This window comes from Lithobates pipiens, unplaced genomic scaffold (assembly GCF_037356315.1).
Source record: "Lithobates pipiens isolate NorthernLeopardFrog02 unplaced genomic scaffold, aLitPip1_a1.2 Scaffold_25, whole genome shotgun sequence".
Classification (NCBI taxonomy): domain Eukaryota; kingdom Metazoa; phylum Chordata; class Amphibia; order Anura; family Ranidae; genus Lithobates; species Lithobates pipiens.
In genome coordinates, this window is record NW_027507787.1 from 222,864,034 (window position 1) to 222,884,648 (window position 20,615).

The 20,615-nt window shown below is 44.6% G+C and overlaps 1 protein-coding gene across 1 annotated transcript; it reads right to left on the reverse strand.

The window, feature by feature from the left end:
- Positions 1 to 51: 51 nt before the first annotated feature.
- Positions 52 to 20,576, reverse strand: PSTK (phosphoseryl-tRNA kinase). The gene is made up of 6 exons (XM_077455587.1): positions 20,346 to 20,576; positions 16,884 to 17,172; positions 11,301 to 11,499; positions 6,417 to 6,492; positions 4,181 to 4,274; positions 52 to 370 (listed from the first exon to the last, which is right to left on the reverse strand). Exons 1-6 carry the CDS (start codon positions 20,574 to 20,576, stop codon positions 132 to 134), a joined length of 1,128 nt encoding a protein of 375 aa, XP_077311713.1. The 3' UTR covers positions 52 to 131.
- Positions 20,577 to 20,615: the final 39 nt, after the last annotated feature.

The window sequence follows — 20,615 nt, forward strand, 5'->3', positions numbered from 1 at the left end:
TATATATATATATATATATATATATATATATATATATATATATAAGAAGACTCAATAAAACAAAAAAACATATACTGTAGATAAAAAAAAAAATTAATTCATACAAGCTATAGCAAGTATCTAGGTATTTCCTAGGAGATGTCCGATTTTTGGCCATCCAACCATGGCTTCTGAGACTGGCACAAGTACGGCTGCAATATCCGCTTTTTTTCTTCTGTAAAATACAATTGCACATTGAAACGTTGTCTGTCTTTGTCGAGTGGGACAGTCTGCACCGTGATGTGATGCTGCCTTAATTGTTCCAAAGCCTTCGACTTTACACACTGGAGTTCTTGAGCAATTCTTTTAATATCCTGGTTAGCAACTGACCCTAAAAATACAAAAAAATTTTTTTTTTTTTTTTTTTTTTTTTTTTTTTTTATAAAGTACAGTTACTAAGACCATTCTGACTATCTTCACTACCTAGTGTGCCACAGATCAGGAATAAACATATCTACAGTGAGGGGGAAAAAAGTATTTGATCCCCTGCTGATTTTATACGTTTGCCCACTGACAAACAATCAATCTATAATTTTAATGGTCGGTTTATGTTAACAGTGAGAGACAGAATAACAACCAAAAAATCCAGAAAAACGCATTTCAAAAAAGTTGTGTGTGTGTGTGTATATATATATATATATAAGTATTTGAACCCTTTGCAAAACGTGACTTAGTACTTGGTGGCAAAACCCTTGTTGGCAATCACAGAGGTCAGATGTTTCTTGTATTTGGCCACCAGGTTTACACACATCTCAGGAGGGATTTTGTCCCACTCCTCTTTGCAGATCCTCTCCAAGTCGTTTAAGGTTTGGAGGCTGATGTTTGGTAATTCAAACCTTCAGCTCCTTCCACATATTTTCTATGGGATTAAGGTCTGCGCGCCACTTCAGGGCCTTAATGTGCTCCTTTGTTGCCTTGGCCATGTGTTTTGGGTCATTGTCATGCTGGAATACGCATATCCAAAAATGGAATACCCATCCACGACCAATTTTCAATGCTCTGGCTGAGGGAAGGAGGTTCTCACCCAAGATTTGATGGTAAATGGCCCCGTCCATCATCCCTTTGATGCGGTAAAGTTGTCCTGTCCCCTTAGCAAAAAAAAAAACACCCACAAAGCATAATGATTCCACCTCCATGTTTGACGGTGGGGGTGGTGTTCTTGGGATCATAGGCAGCATTCCTCCTCCTCTTCCTCCTCCAAACGTGAGTTGATGCTAAAGGGCTTGATTTTGGCCTCATCTGACCACAACACTTTCACCCTGTTCTCCTCTGAATCATTCAAATGTTCATTAGCAAACTTCACTAATTGTTTTCTTGGTAACTATGGTCCCAGCTGCCTTGAGATCATTGACAAGATTCTCCCTTGTAGTTTTGGGCTGATTCCTCACCGTTCTCATGATCATTGAAACTCCATGAGCTGAGATCTTACATGGAGCCCCAGACCGAGGGAGATTGACAGTTATGTTGTGTTAATTCAATTTGCAAATAATCACGTCAACTGTTGTCACCCTCTCGCCATGCAGCTTGGCGATTAGTTTTGTAGCCCATTCCAGCCTTGTGTAGGTCTACAATCTTGTCCCTGACATCCTTGGACAGCTCTCTGGTCTTGGCCATGGTGGAGAGATTGGTATCTGATTGCGTCTGTGTACAGGTGTCTTTTATACAGGTAACAAGCTGAGATTAGGAGCACTCCCTTTAAGAATGCTCCTAATCTCATTTTGCCTGTATAGAAGACACCTGGGAGACAAAAATTTTGCTAAATGATGAGTATTTAATCCCCCATTTCACTCATTTAAAATGCAAATCAATTTATAACTTTTTTTGAAATGCATTTTTCTGCATATTTTTGTTCTGTGTCTCGCTGTTAAAATAAACCGACCATTAAAATTATAGACCGATCATTTCTTTGTCAGTGGGCAAACGTACAAAATCAGCAGGGGATTGAATACTTTTTTTTTTTTCCTCCCTAAGGCCTCGTACTCACAATCCACCCGTGTGTGGGCTCCGGCGGACTTTTTGGGGCTTTGGGGAAGTGTAATTTCTTCAGTGTTGTCAAAGATAGAAGAAAATATTTACAACCTTTTGAGAGATACTGTATGTGATTTGGATGTGGTTTTTCCCCACAAGAGTGACCCTTCTAGCCTGGGATCTCGAAGTAGTCTGCAGCAGACATTGGTGGTTATTTTACGAAAGGTAAATCCACTTTGCACTGAAAGTGCACTTGCTCTTAATCTAAGGGGTAGATCTGAAATGAGGGGAAGCTCTGCTGATTTTATCCAATCATGTGCAAGCTAAAATGCTGTTTATTTTCCTTGCATGTCCCCCTCGGATCTACAGTGACTTTACTTCCATGTGCACTTACAGTGCAAAGTGAATTTGCCTTTAGTAAATAACCCCCATTGTTTGCTAGGACCACCAGCATCCTAAGAACCGATTTATGTCACATACAAGCCCTGCCCCCTGCTTCAACTCCTGGCTCCCACCCTCTGTGTGCCTGGCTTAGAAAAGACATATCATTTGGGGTCCTTCCTGCAGGCAGTTCGCTCAGCAGGGGATTGATTCGCTGATCACGAGTGAGTGACTTGTATAGCGCTACCTATGCGAACTGAATCGCCTCAGGGCGCTTTTTTTTTTCTTGGCACCATCTGCGGCTTTTGCGTTGTCCTTTTACCCCGTAAGGTCCTGACATGCTTACAACATTGACATACACATATTAAGGCCAATTTATGTTTTTTAGACGAGGTCTAATTAACCTACCAGCATGTCTTTGGAGTGTGGGAGGAAACCGGAGTACCCGGAGGAAACCAACGCAGGCACAGGGAGAACATGCAAACTTCAGGCAGATGGTATTGTGGTCAGGATTTGAACCAGCGACCCTATTGCTGCTAGGTGAAAGTGCTAACCACTACACCACTGTGCTGATCAGGATGACAGGTCCTTCTCCACTCACTGTGTAGAGACAAACATGTCAGAGCTCCCGCTCTCCTCTATGGAGAGATCAGATGAAAACTCACCACCTGTCCGATTTCATCCGACCCACCAGACGGATGGAAAATAGGGTCGCCATCCATCTGGATTTCACGGACAGGATCGTATAGCGTCGGATATCAGCAGACATCTGCAGCTTCAAAGCCATGAACTGAGGCTCTGATCATGTCCATCTGAAAAACCGACAGGTGAACCTGATCGGAAAGCCCGTGCAAAAGGGCACTCAGAGAGATACCTGATATAAGTGGGCATTGTGATGGGGTCTATTTTGTGATAGACATACAGATTAGTTTGGCCTCCCTTCATTGCATATGAAGGGAGCGCCGCTCTCCCATATGGGAGATCAGATTGAAAAGTAGGCTTCTCCTCCGTCACACTTTTTCGGATCGGAGCGGGTCGGATGTCAGTGGACATGTCACCGCTGAAATCCAACGCTCCATAGAGGTCTATGGAACATCTGTTCAGGTCCGCCTGAAAAACGAACAGGCGGACCTGAACGTGTCGGCCATGTGAAAGAGGCCTAAGGCAACACCTGATGTAAGTGGGCACTGTGATGGGGTCTATTTCGTGATAGACCTACACAGACCACATCCATGGGTCGGAGCACAAACATGAGTTTTTTTTACCCCTGCGGGAAGGAAATCCTATGCCTGGACCTCCAAATTTCATTCAAACCCGCTGAGTTCTAGGAATATATGAATAATATACTCCATAGAGGAACAAAGTAATTCATCTCACAGCTGAGACTTAGCTATCCACCAGGTGCAGGGAGTTTGGGAATTTTTTATTTTTTTGGGCTAATAAAAAGCAGAAATTGGCACAGGATCAAACTCTGCAATACTTCACGCTAACTAAACATTGGGGTACAGCTTAACTATAAAGGCGGCTTCAACGTCAGATTTATTAGTTTTAATAAACAAATATAGATCAAAGTTCTCCAGCTACCCTGCAACATTTGCCATGTACACCTCACTTGCTCTTACATCAGATACTGCTAGCGGCTTCCAAATCTCTGCTGGCACAAGGCCAATAAAACCTTTTAAGATAAAGAAATGGGATCCATGACAGCTGCTTTTGTAAATAATTCATTCCTGATGAAAAGATGTCAAACTGGGAATGGAATATCTGCTGTGTTGTCATCACACAACATTACCTTTTACTGTCTGCATCGTTTCGGAGATGAGCCGTCGTAGGCTTTGATCTGCCTGATGGATGAGACTGGCCGAACAGATTTCACGATCCCGTTCCTGTTAACAGAGGACGTCAGATAATTGAATAATGGGAACTGACAAGACGTACGGTACACAATTCGGAACAGGAATATGCACATATAAGATAACGGGTCATACACGCCAGATGTAGTTGTAAATGCAACCTTACACGTGATGCCATGGGATTTTCAGAAGCATTGTAATGCTTTTAATACATTGATTGCAATTGGTACATTGTAGCTGCAATTAGGCCATCAGCCTGTCATTGTTTTGAGTCAGTGGCTGCAGCTTTTTTGCACAGACATGTCATTCCAGGCACAGGAATCAGCAGATTCCTGCCGCTGGAAATTGCAGAGTCCCATGTGAATGCCGAATGGTGACAACAGTCCAGGGGCAGCCCGTCCAGTGTGAGAGCACGAGGCGCCACCCCCCTATCCATGCTCCCAGCCCCTTTCGGGACACCGAGAGCATGAATTCCTATGGTGGGGGTTTTTTTGGTTTGAAGTACCCGATTAGAGCTAGAGGCTCTAATGGGCTTCAAAATCGAGTGGGCTCGGGGCCGCAGAGCATTCCATCTGGAGCCCACCCAGTTGTGTTGTAATAGCGAATAAATATTCGCTGTTGCAACACTGATCCTCCTCACGGCCAATCGGGAAATGGGTCTGATACCCGTCACCCGCTTGGCTGACAGGACAGGTGATCCTATTGGACGCCCAGGAGGAGACACAGAAGCTGCTGCCCGATTCCCGCCGATGCCCCGATCCCACCGCTGCCTGATGTGCCCGTCGCCTAGACTTGGGCACACAACAACATGGGTTCCCACTCCAAGAGCATACCAAGCCCTTCGGTCTGGTATGGATTTTCAGGGGTCCCCCCAAAACCCATACCAGACCCTTATCCGAGCACACAGCCCGGCAGGTCAGGAAAGGGGGTGGACCAGACCGCATGCTCTCAACATGGGGGGGGGGGGTTGTACCCCCCCACCCCAAAGCACCTTGTCCCCATGTTGATGAGGACAAGGGCCTCTTCCCGACAACCCTCGCTGTTGGTTGTTGGGGGTCTGCGGGCGGGGGGCTTATCGGAATCTGGAAGATCCCCCAGATTCCGGCCCCTCCCAACCTATGTGATGAGTATGCATTGTACCCCTACCCAGTCACCAAAAAAAAAAAAAAAAAAAAAAGTGGTCAAATCAAATAAAACACATCACACGTGTTTTTAAAGTAATTTATTAGGCAGCTCTCTTCAGATCAGGCCTCTTCAGATCTCTTCTCTCTCCGGCTCTTCTTCCTCTGTTGGTTCATCTCCATTCTCCAGCTCTTCTCCACTCTCTCTCTGGTTCTTCTCCCTCTGTCCGCCCCCTTATGATGTCACCACCCGGGGCATGATGGGGTAGTGACGTCATAAGGAGTGGGCCTCCAGTGACCCCGCCCCACGGCAATATAAATAGTGGCGCACCCAGCATTAGAACGGGAGAGAGTGTCAAGTCAAAATCGGATGAACAACAGAGGGAGAAGAGAGCGGAAAAGAGCGAGCAGATAGCGAAGGAGACCCAGCAGAAGACAGAGGGAGAAGAACTGGAGAGAGAGCGGAAAAGAACCAACAGAGGTAGAAGACATCAGGCGAGGATACGGAGAGGGCAAAAGAGATCGGAAGAGACCCCGGAGCTGCCTAATAAATTTTTAAAACGTGTAATGTGTTTATTTTTGACTTATTCATTCATATAGAGTGGGGGGGCTGGGATCTGGGGGCCAACAGCCAAGGTTGATGGGGAGAGGCCCTTGTCCTCATCAATATGGGGACAAGGTGCTTTCCATGTTGAGGAGATGTGGCCTGCTACAGTTTGGGGGGGGGGGGGGGGGGGGGGGTTTCCGGCGCCTGGTATGCTCTTGGAGGGGGAACCCATGCTGTTTTTTTTTCATTTGGCGTGGAGTTCCCCTTCAAGATCATCACAGCACAAGTCGCATTGCCAAATTCGGATCAGTCAAGACAGCAATCCAACTCTGATCCGACTTTTCAAAGTCGGACCGACTTGTGTCAGACCAGTTAAGGCGGCTCCCATAGGGAAACATTTATTTTCGTACGTCATGCGACATAAGCTCCCAATGTCAGAGCGTTTGTCGTACCAGTGTGAAAGTAGCTTTAAGTAGTATGATAATATATCGAAGTTCATTTACCTACCCTTTCCTCATTATCATCATCTAGAGGTTGCACAGGGTTTTCCAGGGCTCGACTCAGCAAGTCATTTATTCGTATACTAAAAAAAAAAAAAAAAAAAAAAAAAAAAAAAAACAACAATATAGTGGATACTTAGAATATTCAAAATCAACTTACATTGAAACTGACCCCTTAAAGCAGACCTTTGACCAGTGTTTTTTCTCGTATTTATTTAGTAGACCGCTCACCCCATATGTATAATTCCTAGCAATGAGTAGGAGCGTATTATTGTGAGGCGTGGACAGTGATGGGATCTGAAGTTTTACTATTTGCGGTTACTGTTTTTTTTAATGTTTAGTTAGCAATATTTGGGGGGGGGGGATAAATATAAGTTAGGGCGATTTTAGTAGAAGAGACTCTTTAACAAAATACATTTTCCAGGAACAGACCTCAGACCTGAAACACCATTTCAGCCACTAGATGACGCTGTTCATATGGCAAGTATATAATCTGCAACACTAGAATTCTGGAATTCACATAACTAGTTTCCTTCATCTGATTCCAAATAATAAACTATTTTTTATTTTGCTCTAAAAAAAAAAAAATACATTAGCTGAGAAAAGAGCTGCACGATTAATCGTTAAAAAAAAATAAAAAACAATCGCAATCTCGATTCAACCCCCCCCTCACCATCTTAAAGCGGACCTCCACCCTGAAGTGGAAGTTCCGCTCATCTGATCCCTCCCCCCCTCCAGTGCCACAATCGGCACCTTTCAGGGGGGAGGGGGGGGTGCAGTTACCTGGATAATCCAGGTATCTGCACCCACTTCCGGGACAAGACCGCCGCAGATGCCCCGTCCCCCCGTTGTGTTCTGGGAAACACACAGTTCCCAGGACACAGCGGGGACCAGCAGAGACGCACCGCGCAACAAGAGCCGCAATGCTTCACTTCCCGATTCCCTGACAGAGAATGGCGGCGGGGGCAGCAGAGAGACGAGCGATCGCTCGTCATCTGCCGCCGACATCGCTGGACCCTGGGACAGGTAAGTGTCAATTTATTAAAAGTCAGCAGCTGCAATATTTTTAGCTGCTGGCTTTTAATATTTTTTTTAAAGGTGCAGAACCGCTTTAATAGAGCATTTCCCGATTCTGTACAGCTGTCAAAATAAATAAATAATAATTAAAAAAAAAACAGGCAGCCTGCCAAGTTTATCACAACATTGTCAGCACTGGGAGATAACTATAAACAAAGTATTTTAATTTAGATCAAAGGGATGAACTTCGGTCTGTAAATGAGGTCAGTTTAACCACTTAAAGACTAAGCCTTTTTCTAACACTTGTTGCTTACAAATTAAAAATCAGCATTTCTCATTTGTTCATTGACAGACACAACACTTCCTTATTCAGAACCATAGGGTTATATCACCCCCTTCAGGAGTAGGACACTAGACAGAAAAAAAAGACTTGGCTACGCCCATGGGCAGTCCTAGCTGATATACAAACCCCCCCTCTGCTATAGGCCTTCAGTCTTTCTTTTGTTTTTCTGCCTAGTTCCCTGCTGGGATCTCTGGTCCTGGCAATTTTTAGTTTTTGCTTTTTAAGCTACTTTTTTTTCTCTTAGATTTTTTCCTGTGAGATCTACAATCAATCAACTGCCGGACTGGGCGATAGGCTGGACACTAAGATCCAGTGGTCTCCCCAGTCTGGCCAGCGAGCGCAGACCGCAGCTACACGCTAGGCCAGCTGCAACATAGCCCCACTGGACACACATGAAAAGTTGACAACTTAAAGAGGTTGTAAACATTCGTGTTTTAGGATGCATGAAGGTGAAAAAACACCTGCTAGTGCCTCCCCATCTTGCTTACCCGAGCCCTGGAACTTCACCCACCAGGGACGCACGGTCTCTCTGCCTGGGGTACTTGACTCTTGATTGGATAGATTGATAGCAGGGCAGCCATTGGCTTCCGCTGCTGTCAATGAAATATAATGATGCGGGGCACAGGGGGGGTGGGGCCCAGTCATACATTCGGTGGCTATGGACGCTGAATTCTGGACTTGGGAGCGCGCTTCTCCTAGAGCAGGCATGTCCAAAGTCCGGCCCGCGGGCCAATCGCAGCCCGCGGCCTGGTTATGAACGGCCCGCCTGGTTATCTAAACATATATATCTTTTGTGGCCCCCGATGATCTCCCAGCGCCGGGGCCACAAAAGATATATAGTCCGGCTGCCTCGGAGATAGGAGGCGATACAAGTGCCGTGCACACAGGAGTATTTCCTGTTTAGACGGCAGCCTCTGTAATAGGAAGTCCCGCCTCTGCCATTGGACGACTGTTTTGTCCATCAAAGGAGGCGGGACTTTCTCTTAAAGAGGCCGCTGTGTAAACAGGAGATTCTCCTGTTCTTTGGCGCTCGTCCAGCCCCCTCGAAGGCTGCACTGATGGCAATGGTGAGTACATTCCTGGCTAATAGTGAGTGAATTCCTGGCTAATGGTGGCTGCATTCCTGGCAATAGTGAGTGAAATCCTGACTAATGGTGGCTGCATTCCTGACTAATGGTGGCTGCATTCCTGGCAATAGTGAGTGAAATCCTGGCTAATGGTGGCTGCATTCCTGGCAATAGTGAGTGAAATCCTGGCTAATGGTGGCTGCATTCCTGGCTAATGGTGGCTGCATTCCTGGCTAACGGTGGCTGCATTCCTGGCTAACGGTGGCTGCATTCCTGGCTAACGGTGGCTGCATTCCTGGCTAACGGTGGCTGCATTCCTGGCTAACGGTGGGCGCTGCATTCCTGGCAATGGTGGGCGCTGCATTCCCGGCAATGGTGGGCGCTGCATTCCCGGCAATGGTGGGCGCTGCATTCCCGGCAATGGTGGGCGCTGCATTCCCGGCAATGGTGGGTGCGCAGATGGGCACTGATCCTTATTTTGCTTCGCAGTTTTTTTATTTAAAATTTTAAGTTTTTTCCTGAAACTTCCATCTTAAAGTGAAGGTGTGTGCTATACGCCAATAAATACGGTATATCCAAATAACACGTCCAAGCTCATCTCTTTAACACACACAGCCACAAAGGCAAGAGAATTCTTGTTGGGCCATGTATTAGTGTTTGAACGAACACACTTAGACCGAATTTTAATGGTTCAAAGAATGTCAGGCAAAATGGTCGGCCCTCGCGCATGTTCACTTCATCAAATCTGGCCCTCTTTGAAAAAAGTTTGGACACCCCTGTCCTAGAGGGTTATCTGATGTGGGGAGGAACTGCGAGAGCCGCCGGGGGACCCCAGAATTGGACGATCGGGGCCACTCTGTGCAAATTCAGCTGCACAGTGGAGGCAAGTATGATATGTTTGCCATTTTAAAGTAAAAAAAAAAAAAAAAAAGCGAACCATTACAATCACTTTAACCCCTTCAGATCTGCGTTATAGCCGAATGATGGCTACAGCGCGGATCTGTTTTGCTGGGAGGCCGTTAATAGACGTCCTCCCCTTTGCACGCTCGCCACGCCCCCCGTGAAGGGCACGCACTGTGATCGCCCAAGTCAATGAGGCTCGGGTGATCACAGATCGGAGTAAGGGGTCGCTCTCGGGCCCCTTACCACATGATCTCAGCTGTCGGCCAATGACAGCTGATCATGTGATGTAAACAGAAGATCTGTAATCATCTTTTTTTTCTCACGCTAACAGCATGAGAAGGAAAAAAAAAAAGCCAATCACCGGCATCTGTTGAATGGACATCGGTCCCAAAGAGGAAGAGGGGAAGCAGCCTCATATGTGCCCACTGGTACCACCTGCCAGTGCCCACAGTGCCACGAATCAGTGCCCACCAGTACATAAGTGCCAGCAATCAGTGCCACCTATCAATACCCACCACTGGTGCCAGTGTCTCATCAGTGCTACCTAGCAGTGCTGCCAGTGTCGCCCATCAGTGCCACCTATCAGTGCAGCCTCATCAGCGTACATCAATGAAGGAGAAAAATTACCTGTTTGCAAAATTTATTAACAAAATATAAAATGGTTTTGTATTCGTTTTTTTTTTTAAATTCTGTCTTTTTTTATTTATTTATTTTTTTACAAAAAAAAGAAAAAAAAGAAAAAAAAAAAAAAAAAAAAAAAACTCAGGAGGTGATAAAATACCACCAAAAGAAAGCTCTATTTGTGGGGAAAAAAATATATAAAAATGTAATTTAGCTACAGTGTTGTATGACTGCGCAATTGTCATTCAAAGAGTGACCACGCTAAAAGCTGAAAATTGGTCTGGGTGGGGGGGGGGGAGGGTTTAGGTGCCCAGTAAGCAAGTGGTTAAAGTGGTTGTAAACCTTTACATATATCCAGTGAACTGACTATCCCCAGGTGATACACGGAGATGAAACAAATCCTCCTACATAAATTATACCCATATATCTACAGTCTTCTCCTCTCTACAGCCATTCAAATTGCTGAATTAATAAAGCTTGTCTGAGCGTTTAGAAAAAAAAAGGGGCGGAGATGTAAATTTAAACACTTCAGGAGCTCAGTGAGGAGGGGTCTGAGAGCTGATTGGTGGGAAGAGACGCACACCCCCCTGCACATAACACGCAGGAACAGAGTTGAGGTTGTCGTTCTGCTGGAGCTCCCGCCCCATCACCATTTTCCTCTTGGTGAAAACGTGTTAGAAATGACTCGTGCTGATAGCAGAGGAATGAAGCAGCAGATTGTGCACAAAGTGTCATTTCTAATTAAGACAAATGCACACTAGAGAGGGATATGCTTTGTTCATATTTCATGTCTGAGGTCTACAACCACTTTAATCTAAATTAGGTCTATTATGGTATATATATATATATATATATATATATATATATTTAGAGTACATGTGCAGTGATATGGTCTATGTCACATACAGGAACCTACATATCAATTTTTTCCCATCCTTACTCATCTACTATGCCTCCTCCAGAGCTGTCCAGGAAAAGACTGTTCTCTTCCCATGTGTTCTTCTCAGGGTTGGGCTTCTCTATTTTCCTTTCCATCAGCAGGATCGTCCTATCCATTACAGGGTGCTGTCTGTCTTTATTCCTCTGCAAGCAGCTTTCAGTCGAGCACTGCAGATACAACTGACAGAATCCCAGAGAATCTGAGAAAGAAGAAACTGATGAATACACAAGCACAGCAATGCATTTTTCTAATATAGTGGAACCTTGGATTATGAACATAATTCGTTCCAGGAGAATGCTTGTAATCCAAAGCGCTTGCATATCAAAGCGAGTTTCCCCATAGAAGTCAATGGAAAATTTGTCCCGCATTGACTTCTATTACATGCAATACCGCATGTAACCAGAGATGGGGGGGCGCCAGAGAGCCTCAAATACTCGGGGACAGCTTGGCTGAACTAGGAAAGCCTCGGGAATGGAGTATTTCCGATCGGCTCCGAACCGCTCCAAGTGTCCGCTCATTAGCTTGAATTCTGCTCATTTTGCAAGACAACACTCGCAAACCGAGTCAGAATTTAAAAAATAAAAAATAAGTTGCTCGTCTTTCAAAACGCTTCTTAACCGTGTTACTCGTAAACCAAGGGTCCATTGTATTCAGACTTATGCCCAGCGAAAACATTTTCTTTTCATTCAGGATAGGAGCAGGAAACCTCTGTTAGGATCTCACTGATGTCGGGGGGCTCAGCTAGTTAGATTCACCAGGCAAGAAATCTACAGTGAGGGAAAACAGTATTTGATCCCCTGATGATTTTGTACACTTGCCCACTGACAAAGAAATGATCAGTCTATAATTGTAATGGTCGGTTTATTTTACTAGTGAGGAGACAGAATAACAAAAATATCCAGAAAAACGCATTTGAAAAAAAGTTATAAATTGATTTGCATTTTAAAAATAAAAAGTAAAATAAAATAATAGTAAGTATTAGATCCCCCATCAATCAGCAAGATTTCTGTCTCCCAGGTGTCTTCTATACAGGTAACAAGCTGAGATTAGGAGAACTCTCCTAAAGAGTGTGTTCCTAATCTCAGCTTGTTACCTGTATAAAAAGACACCTGTCCACAGAAGCAATCAGATTCCAATCTCTCCACCATGGCCAAGACCAGAGAGCTGTCCAAGGATGTCAGGGACAAGATTGTAGACCTACACAAGGCTGGAATGGGTTACAAGACCATCGCCAAGCAGCTTGGTGAGAGGGTGACAACAATTGGTGTGATTATTCGTAAATGGAAGAAAAACACAAAATAACTGTCAATGTCCCTCGGTCTGGGGCTCCGTGCAACATCTCACCTCGTGGAGTTTCAATGATCATGAGAACGGTGAGGAATCAGCCCAGAACTACACAGGAGAATCTTCTCAATGATCTCAAGGCAGCTGAGACCATAGTCACCAAGAAAACAATTAGTAACACACTACGACATGAAGGACTGAAATCTTGTATCACCCTCAAGAAAGAACATGTACAGGCCCGTCTGAAGTTTTCTAATGAACATCTGAATGATTCAGAGGAGAACTGGGTGAAAGTTTTGCGGTCAGATGAGACCAAAATCAAGATCCTTGGCATCAACACAACTCGCCGTGTTTGGAGGAGGAGGAAGGCTGCCTATGACCCCAAGAACACCAACACTGCCATCAAACATGGAGGAGGAAAGATTATGCTTTGGGGGTGTTTTTCTGCTAAGGGGACAGGACAACTTCACCACATCAAAGGGACGATGGACGGGGCCATATACTGTCAAATCTTGGACGAGAACCTCCTTCCCTCAGCCAGGGCATTGAAAATTGGTCATGGATGGATATTCCAGCATGACAATGACCCAAAACAGACGGCCAAGACAGCAAAGGAGTGGCTCAAGAAGCAGCACACTACGGGAAGGTCCAGGAGTGGCTCAGCCAGTCTCCAGACCTTAATCCCATTGGAAATATGTGGCGGTAGCTGAAGGTTTGAGTTACCAAACGTCAGCCTCGAAACCTTAATGACTTGGAGAGGATCTGCAAAGAGGAGTGGGACAAAATCCCTCCTGAGATGTGAGCAAACCTGGTGGCCAACTACAAGGAACATCTGACCTCTGTGATTGCCAACAAGGGTTTTGCCACCAAGTCATGTTTTGTGAAGGGATCAAATACTTATTTCACTCATTAAAATGCAAATCAATTTAGAACTTTTTTGAAATGTGTTTTTCTGGAAATGTGTTGTGTATTTTGTGTTTAAAATAAAACTTCCATCAAAATTGTAGACTGATCATTTCTTTGTCAATGGGCAAATGTACAAAATCAGCAGGGGATCAAACACTTTTTTCGCTCACTGTATATATATATATATATATATATATATATATATATATATATATATATATATATACACACACACACTATATACTGTATATTTTTGCCCTGAGAAGACTAGGACCCAAGTTAGCCCCTTTATTTTTGTCTTTGTCCTTGATTTAGATTTTCCCTCACCTCTTGTCTAGCAACACTTTTTTTATTGTGACGGGAAATCTCCTAAAGCGGACCTTCGGTAATTTTTTCATCTTTCCATCTATTAAATCTTCTGCCCTTGTTGTTTTAACTTTGGATAATAAAACTTTATTTTTCTGCCAGTAAATACCTTACACAGCTCACTTTCTTGTTTCTTGTCTGATCATTAGCCTAGGCTTATGACATCATACACAGTTCTCTCTCACTCTTGTGAGAGTTTGCCAGGAAGGGAGGGGGATGAGTTATAAGAGGGTCAATGAGAGCTGCAGAGCTGGAGGTGTGTGTCTGTGTAAATCCAGGAAGTGAACAGGCAACAGCTTCAGCTGCCCACAGTTAAAATGGCTGCAGCCAGACTCAGTGGAGGGAGATTTCTGCAGCATATTTGGCAAGTACAGAATCACAGTATATATAAAATAACATGCAAAGTGGTTGGAGGGAAGCTTTAGAATGGCAAAGATGTTTTTATTACAAATTATGTGAACAGACTGCAGTTCCTCTTTAACAGAGTCCTAAAATTGCAGTGAAAACCAAAGAGAAGATCTAATCTTTCCCAACTCCATCCCCATTTGGAGCCCAAATTATGGGTGTTCCCATTGGGAAAGGTGCAGTCAGCACAGAGTCCCACCCCCTCAATAAACTGGGTGATCACTTACTATTACGACTTAACAATCAATGCTGCTTGTTAATTCATATTAGTAGAAAAAAAAAAATCACTCAGAACTGTGGCTCTGTGGAAGATACCTGCCTGTGCCCCCTATGATAGATTACACAGAGCCCCAGTTTTAAGTTATCTTTTACTACTATGAATGAACTAGCAGCGCTAATCTTCATCCATAATTGTGACCGATCACTCAGAGCTGCGGCGCTGTGTGTCTGTCTATCAGTAGTCTGCATCTAAACATACACAGCCCAGCCAATGGATAACAGCACCCTGTGAGCTTTCACTTTTAAGAATGAATGATCAGGGATGTCGGGACTAGTGTAGTGTATAACACAGCATGACAGCACAGATTGTTCATTCATAAAACTGAAAGAGCACTCAGCGCTACAGCTCTGTGTGATCCATCAGCAAGGCTGTGTATGTTTGGATTCAGCTGCTGATACCGTAGATGCATAGCGCTGCAACTGTGAATGGCAGTGCTGGACTTCAGAGCGCCCCCTGCTGTCATCACAATTCTGTCTTTTTTCTCATGCCATTGTCAGGGGGAGGTAGGGAAACCTGTTCAACCACATTGCTTAGAAACGAAGGGACAGATTTGAAGGAGAACAAGTGCTAAATGCATCCGGTCCCCTAGGAAGTTAAATGTCATACAAAACTAATAACTCTTCTTTAAGCTTTCCAAGAAAGGCAAGTATAGTGTGTGTGTGAATAGTCTACTTAATCTATGAAAAATGAACAATGTTATTGGCCATAGTCCCAATCCTCATCCTAAACCCAACCAATTGTCAGAAACCATGAAATCAGACCAAAACAAAAAGTACAGTTAAATCACACTTGTTTAAACGTAGTAAAAACATAGCCAGAGTTCAGTAACCAGAATGGATAGTCAGCCAAATCAGAAGTCAGGGATCAATGTAGTGGAACAGCAAGCAGGATCTGGAGCCAGAAGGGGTGTCAGAAAAGTCAGCCTTTAAACAGGAACGCGGGAGAGAAGGCAGAAACCCTCTCAACTGGATGGCTTAAGTAGGCAGGACTGACGAGCAGGATATCAACAGCTGAGTAACTGTGGAGAGAGATGGGGGCCGACAGCTGAGCAGCCAGCTCAGAGAGGGAAGGGCCGAGCCCAGCCCTGACACCAATCCACGGCCAGCAGAATTTAAAAACGGAGAAGCTCTGAGGCCATATATCCATAGTGCATTCCCAAATAAATTAGTTGAAAGTGAATAAATCTAATAGCACCCTTCTTTCAGAATGAGACCTTCTTTTCTTTTGATCCCAATTCCATGTCTCTTATTGTGATTGTGGCACGTAGGCTGTGGCGTAAGCACTGGATCTCTTTTGTTTGGCTGCAATATGTTTAATGCTCAATATGGAATGTATTTGTAATCAGATCTATTTGTAAAATTTATTTTTGTAACTAGATGCCAATTATGGTATATCCCCCAGTACCAACGGGGCCCCCTGAAGAAGCCTTTGGCGAAACGCGTGGCCATCTATTGGTGTTATCACAATGACTCTGGGAGCTGGCCCCTACATCCATGTGCAGGATTACCACATATGTCATATCTTACTTGTGATTGACTTGTGGGCCAATCCATACATGTGTCTCTTTGTAGCCTTGTGATCTATACACATGGGGGAGATACATTTAGACAGCATGCATATATTTAATATTGATTTTAATATGTAATTTTATATTTTTCATAATAAAAATGTAAATGTTATATATACACATATGTGAGCAATTTCTTTTTTTAAATTTGGGACCATAGTGGAACCTTTAAAGTCCATTAATTATTTTCCTCAACCTTTTCTGTAATTACTCTTGGATGTGGTGCCACACACAGTGAATCACATCTCTATATTTTCCCATTCCAAACCTTACAGGTCCACTATCTGCAGAGTTTAGACAGAGAAGCTCTAAATCCTCTGTCAATACCAGGGACATGAGCTGAAAGTGAATAAATCTAAGTCTATCCTTGTTTTTGAATGGGACCGTCTCTTCTAACTCAATTCCCTTCTCCATATCTCGCCAATCCATTGTCTGCAGAGTTTAGAAGTTGAAGCTTGGAGACCCCACATCCTCTGCTCATACCAGGGACACCATCTGAACGTGAATAAACCTAAGGCTCTCCTTGTTTGGAAATCAGATCTTCTATCCTATCCCGATTCCCACTTGGAGTCCCACCAATCTGCTGTCTGCAGAATTTGGACAAAGCAGCTTTGAGGCCTCCTGACTTCTTTCCATACCACGGACAATAGCTCAAAGCAAACAAACTTAAAGCACCCTTGTGCTGGATGTGTGACCAAGCTATAGAGACCAATATAGAGATTGTGGGGACAGAATGTCTAATCTGGAAAGACAGCAAAGAATGGAAAGTACTTACGCTTCCGCGCCAGCTGATACACCTCATACCGCATGCTCTGATAGTAGAAATTATCATCTAGTATGAAGAACAAAGGAAAATGTACCGGATTAATACAAAAATGCTGAAACCCCGAGTTGGAACTTGAGGCAGAGATTAAGCCTTGACTTGCCAGGCATTGGCAAAACCGTCTCCACAAACTGTCTTTGACGTCACTGGGGGCTTGTAGAAGAGTGCGGCTGGACATGGACACTATAAGATGTTCCAGGCACTGCAGGAGTTGTTGGCGGTCCTGCTTCCACAGGGAATGCTGCAAAATGGGGCACAAGATACAAGGCATTTATTACATATATATTGTGAGCTGGACAGCTAATGCACTTAGAAAAAAGTTACAACTTACATTTTTTTGCATTTTATACTTTTTAAAGTGATAGTAAAGGTTTATTTTTATTTTTTTTGTTAATAAACATGTCATACTTACCTACCCTGTGCAATGGTTTTTCACAGAACAACCCGGAGACTCCTATTCTCCCACACTGCCACTTTCGGCTCCTTCTCCCTTCCGAATGCCCCCATAGCAAGTTTCTTATTATGGGGGGGCACTCATGCATGCTAAATCCTGAGCTGGGCTGTGTGCGTACATTGACAGCGCAGCGCAGCTCAGCCCTGCCCCCCCCCCCCCTGCACAAGATTGGATTGACAGCAGCAGGAGCCAACGAAAAAAGACTTTGCTTTTCTTAGCTTCTGGTAAAACATTTTGTAAATAAGTAACTTTTCGCCTTCACTGATGGGCACTGATAGGCTGCACTGATGAGGAGACAGTGATGGGCACTGATAGGCTGCACTGACGAGGAGACCGTGATGGGCACTGATAGGCTGCACTGACGAGGGGACCGTGATGGGCACTGATAGGCTGCACTGACGAGGGGACCGTGATGGGCACTGATAGGCTGCACTGACGAGGGGACCGTGATGGGCACTGATAGGCTGCACTGACGAGGGGACCGTGATGGGCACTGATAGGCTGCACTGACGAGGAGACCGTGATGGGCACTGATAGGCTGCACTGACGAGGAGACCGTGATGGGCACTGATAGGCTGCACTGACGAGGAGACCGTGATGGGCACTGATAGGCTGCACTGACGAGGAGACCGTAATGGGCACTGATAGGCTGCACTGATGAGGAGACCGTAATGGGCACCGATAGGCTGCACTGATGAGCACTAATAGGCTGCTCTATATGAGGAGACAATGATGGGCACTGACGGGCTGCACTGATGAGGAGGTTGTGATGGGCACTGGTAGGCTGCACTGATGAGGAAGGCTGTGATGGGCACTGATAGACTGCAATGATAAGGAGGTCGTGATGGGCACTGATGAGGAGGCCATGATGGGCACTGATGGGCTGCACTGATGAGGAGACAGTGATGGGCACTGATGAGGAGACCGTGATGGGCACTGATAGGCAGCAGTGATGGGCACTGATTATTGGTGTAAATGTCCCCTGTCACACTAGTTGGTTACTGGCTCACCTCTCCATGAGCAAAGGAATTCTGATAACTGCCAAGTTTGTTTACATGTGATTAGCTGTGATTGGACACAGTAGATCACATGGTAAAGGGCCACTATGACTGGCCCTTTACCGTGATCATGAAGCGCACCAGATATGCATCCATGGATGTTGAGATCCCCCCGGGATATTATCGTTTTATCTCTGGAGTTGATCCTCTTTTTAACGCCAATATTCTGTTTGCTATGTTAGAAGCAGCTTGGCATTGCATGCCATTGCTGAGCTTATCATCTACTAGGACCCCCAGGTCCTTTTCGATCCTAGATTCCCCCAGAGGTTCTCCCCCCAGTGTATAGATTGCATTCATATTTTTGCCACCCAAATGTATTATTTTACATTTTTCTACATTGAACCTCATTGGCCGTGTAGTTTCCCACCCCATTAGTTTGTTCAGATCTTTTTGCAAGGTTTCCACATCCTGCGGAGAAGTTATTGCCCTGCTTAGCTTAGTATCGTCCGCAAATACACTGTTTACTGAACTGTTTACCCCATCCTTCAGGTCATTTATGAATAAATTAAACAGGATTGGTCCCAGCACCGAACCCTGGGGTACCCCACTACCCACCCCTGACCATTCCGAGTACTCCCCATTTATCACCACCCTCTGAACTCGCCCTTGTAGCCAGTTTTCAAACCATGTACTCACCCTATGGTCCATGCCAACGGACCTTAATTTGTACAGTAAATGTTTATGGGGAACTGTGTCAAATGCTTTTGAAAAATCCAGATACACCACGTCTACGGGCCTTCCTTTATCTAGATGGCAACTAACCTCTTCATAGAAGGTTAATAGATTGGTTTGGCAAGAACAATTCTTCATGAATCCATGCTGATTGCTGTTAATGATACCATTCTTATTACTAAAATCTTGTATATAGTCCCTTATTGTCCCCTACAAGAGCTTGCCTACTATTGATGTTAGCCTAACTGGTCTGTAATTCCCAGGGATGTATTTTGGGCCCTTTTTAAATATTGGTGCTACATTGGCTTTTCTCCAATCAGCTGATACCATTTCAGTTAGTAAACGGTTTGTAAAAATTAGGAACAATGGTCTGGCAATTACTTGACTGAGTTCCCTTAGTACCCTCCGACGCAAGTCATCCGGTCGTGGTGATTTATTAATGTTAAGTTTCTCCAAGTCTAATTTAAATTCTGTCCTCGGTTAACCATGGAGGTGCTTCCTGTGATGTGTCATGAGGATAAACACTGCAGTTTTGGTTACCGAAGCCAATATTGTCTGTCATCCCTTTTTTACTATTTACATACTTAAAGAATTTCTTGGGATTTGTTTTGCTCTCCTCTGCTATGTGTCTTTCATGTTCTATCTTAGCCGTCCTTATAGCACCCTTACATTTCTTGTTGCATTCTTTATAAAGTCTGAATGCTGATGATGATCCCTCAACCTTGTATTTTTTTAAGTCCTCCTCCTTTGCTTTTATATGCATTTTTACATTGGAGTTAAGCCATCCAGGACTTTTGTTTGCTCTTTTAAATGTATTACCCAATGGGCTGCACTGACTAATGCCCTTATTTAATATGCTCTTAAAGCAAACCCATCTCTCCTCCGCGTTCAGTTGTTTGAAGCTAGATAAAGCATGCTTTACTGCATATACAGACTGATTTTACGTTTGAGGGTTTAGTAACACTTTAAACTGAGCAATATAAAAATAAACTGACATGAATTGGCAGTAAATAGAAGCCAATAATGCTTTACGGTTTTTGCCTAACACTACACAATGCTCCTCAGATATTTGTGCACATTGCCCACACCAGCTGGCCACACAGACTCATACTACGTTAGCAAACGCCATCTTTAGTCAGGTAAGGAGCAAGTGACTGATTCATAATCCCCGATTGGCTGACAGGCGGAAACGTCACTTTTTTTTTCCCCTTCATTGGTCAGTTCACTCACTTCTCTTCCGCCCGATTCCGGAGACTGGCAGGAGACTTCGCGAGACTCGCGGAGCGACTCTCCTTCGAAAGCCTCCTCCGCGAGGATCTCGTCATACGACAAGGAGACAATGGTGTGCGCCGCCGGGCTCGCCTTCTCTTTCAGCGCGGCTGCCAAGGTGGACTTCCCGGCCCCGGGCAGCCCGCACAGTGTGCACAACCCCATTGGCCAGTTTCTCTCTCGCGCGCTCATGCTGACGCTCTGTGCAGTGCGCGTGCGCCGGGAAGGTGA

What these genes read in the sequence shown, in the direction of transcription:
- PSTK (XM_077455587.1), bottom strand. Translation starts at nt 20,576, where the DNA reads ATGAGCGCGCGAGAGAGAAACTGGCCAATGGGGTTGTGCACACTGTGC. An exon ending in GTATCAGCTGGCGCGGAAGC is followed by an intron (nt 11,500 to 16,883) that starts GTAAGTACTTTC and finishes CTTCTTTCTCAG; the next exon opens with ATTCTCTGGGATTCTGTCAG. An exon ending in GGAGGAGGCATAGTAGATGA is followed by an intron (nt 6,493 to 11,300) that starts GTAAGGATGGGA and finishes TTTTTTTTTTAG; the next exon opens with TATACGAATAAATGACTTGC.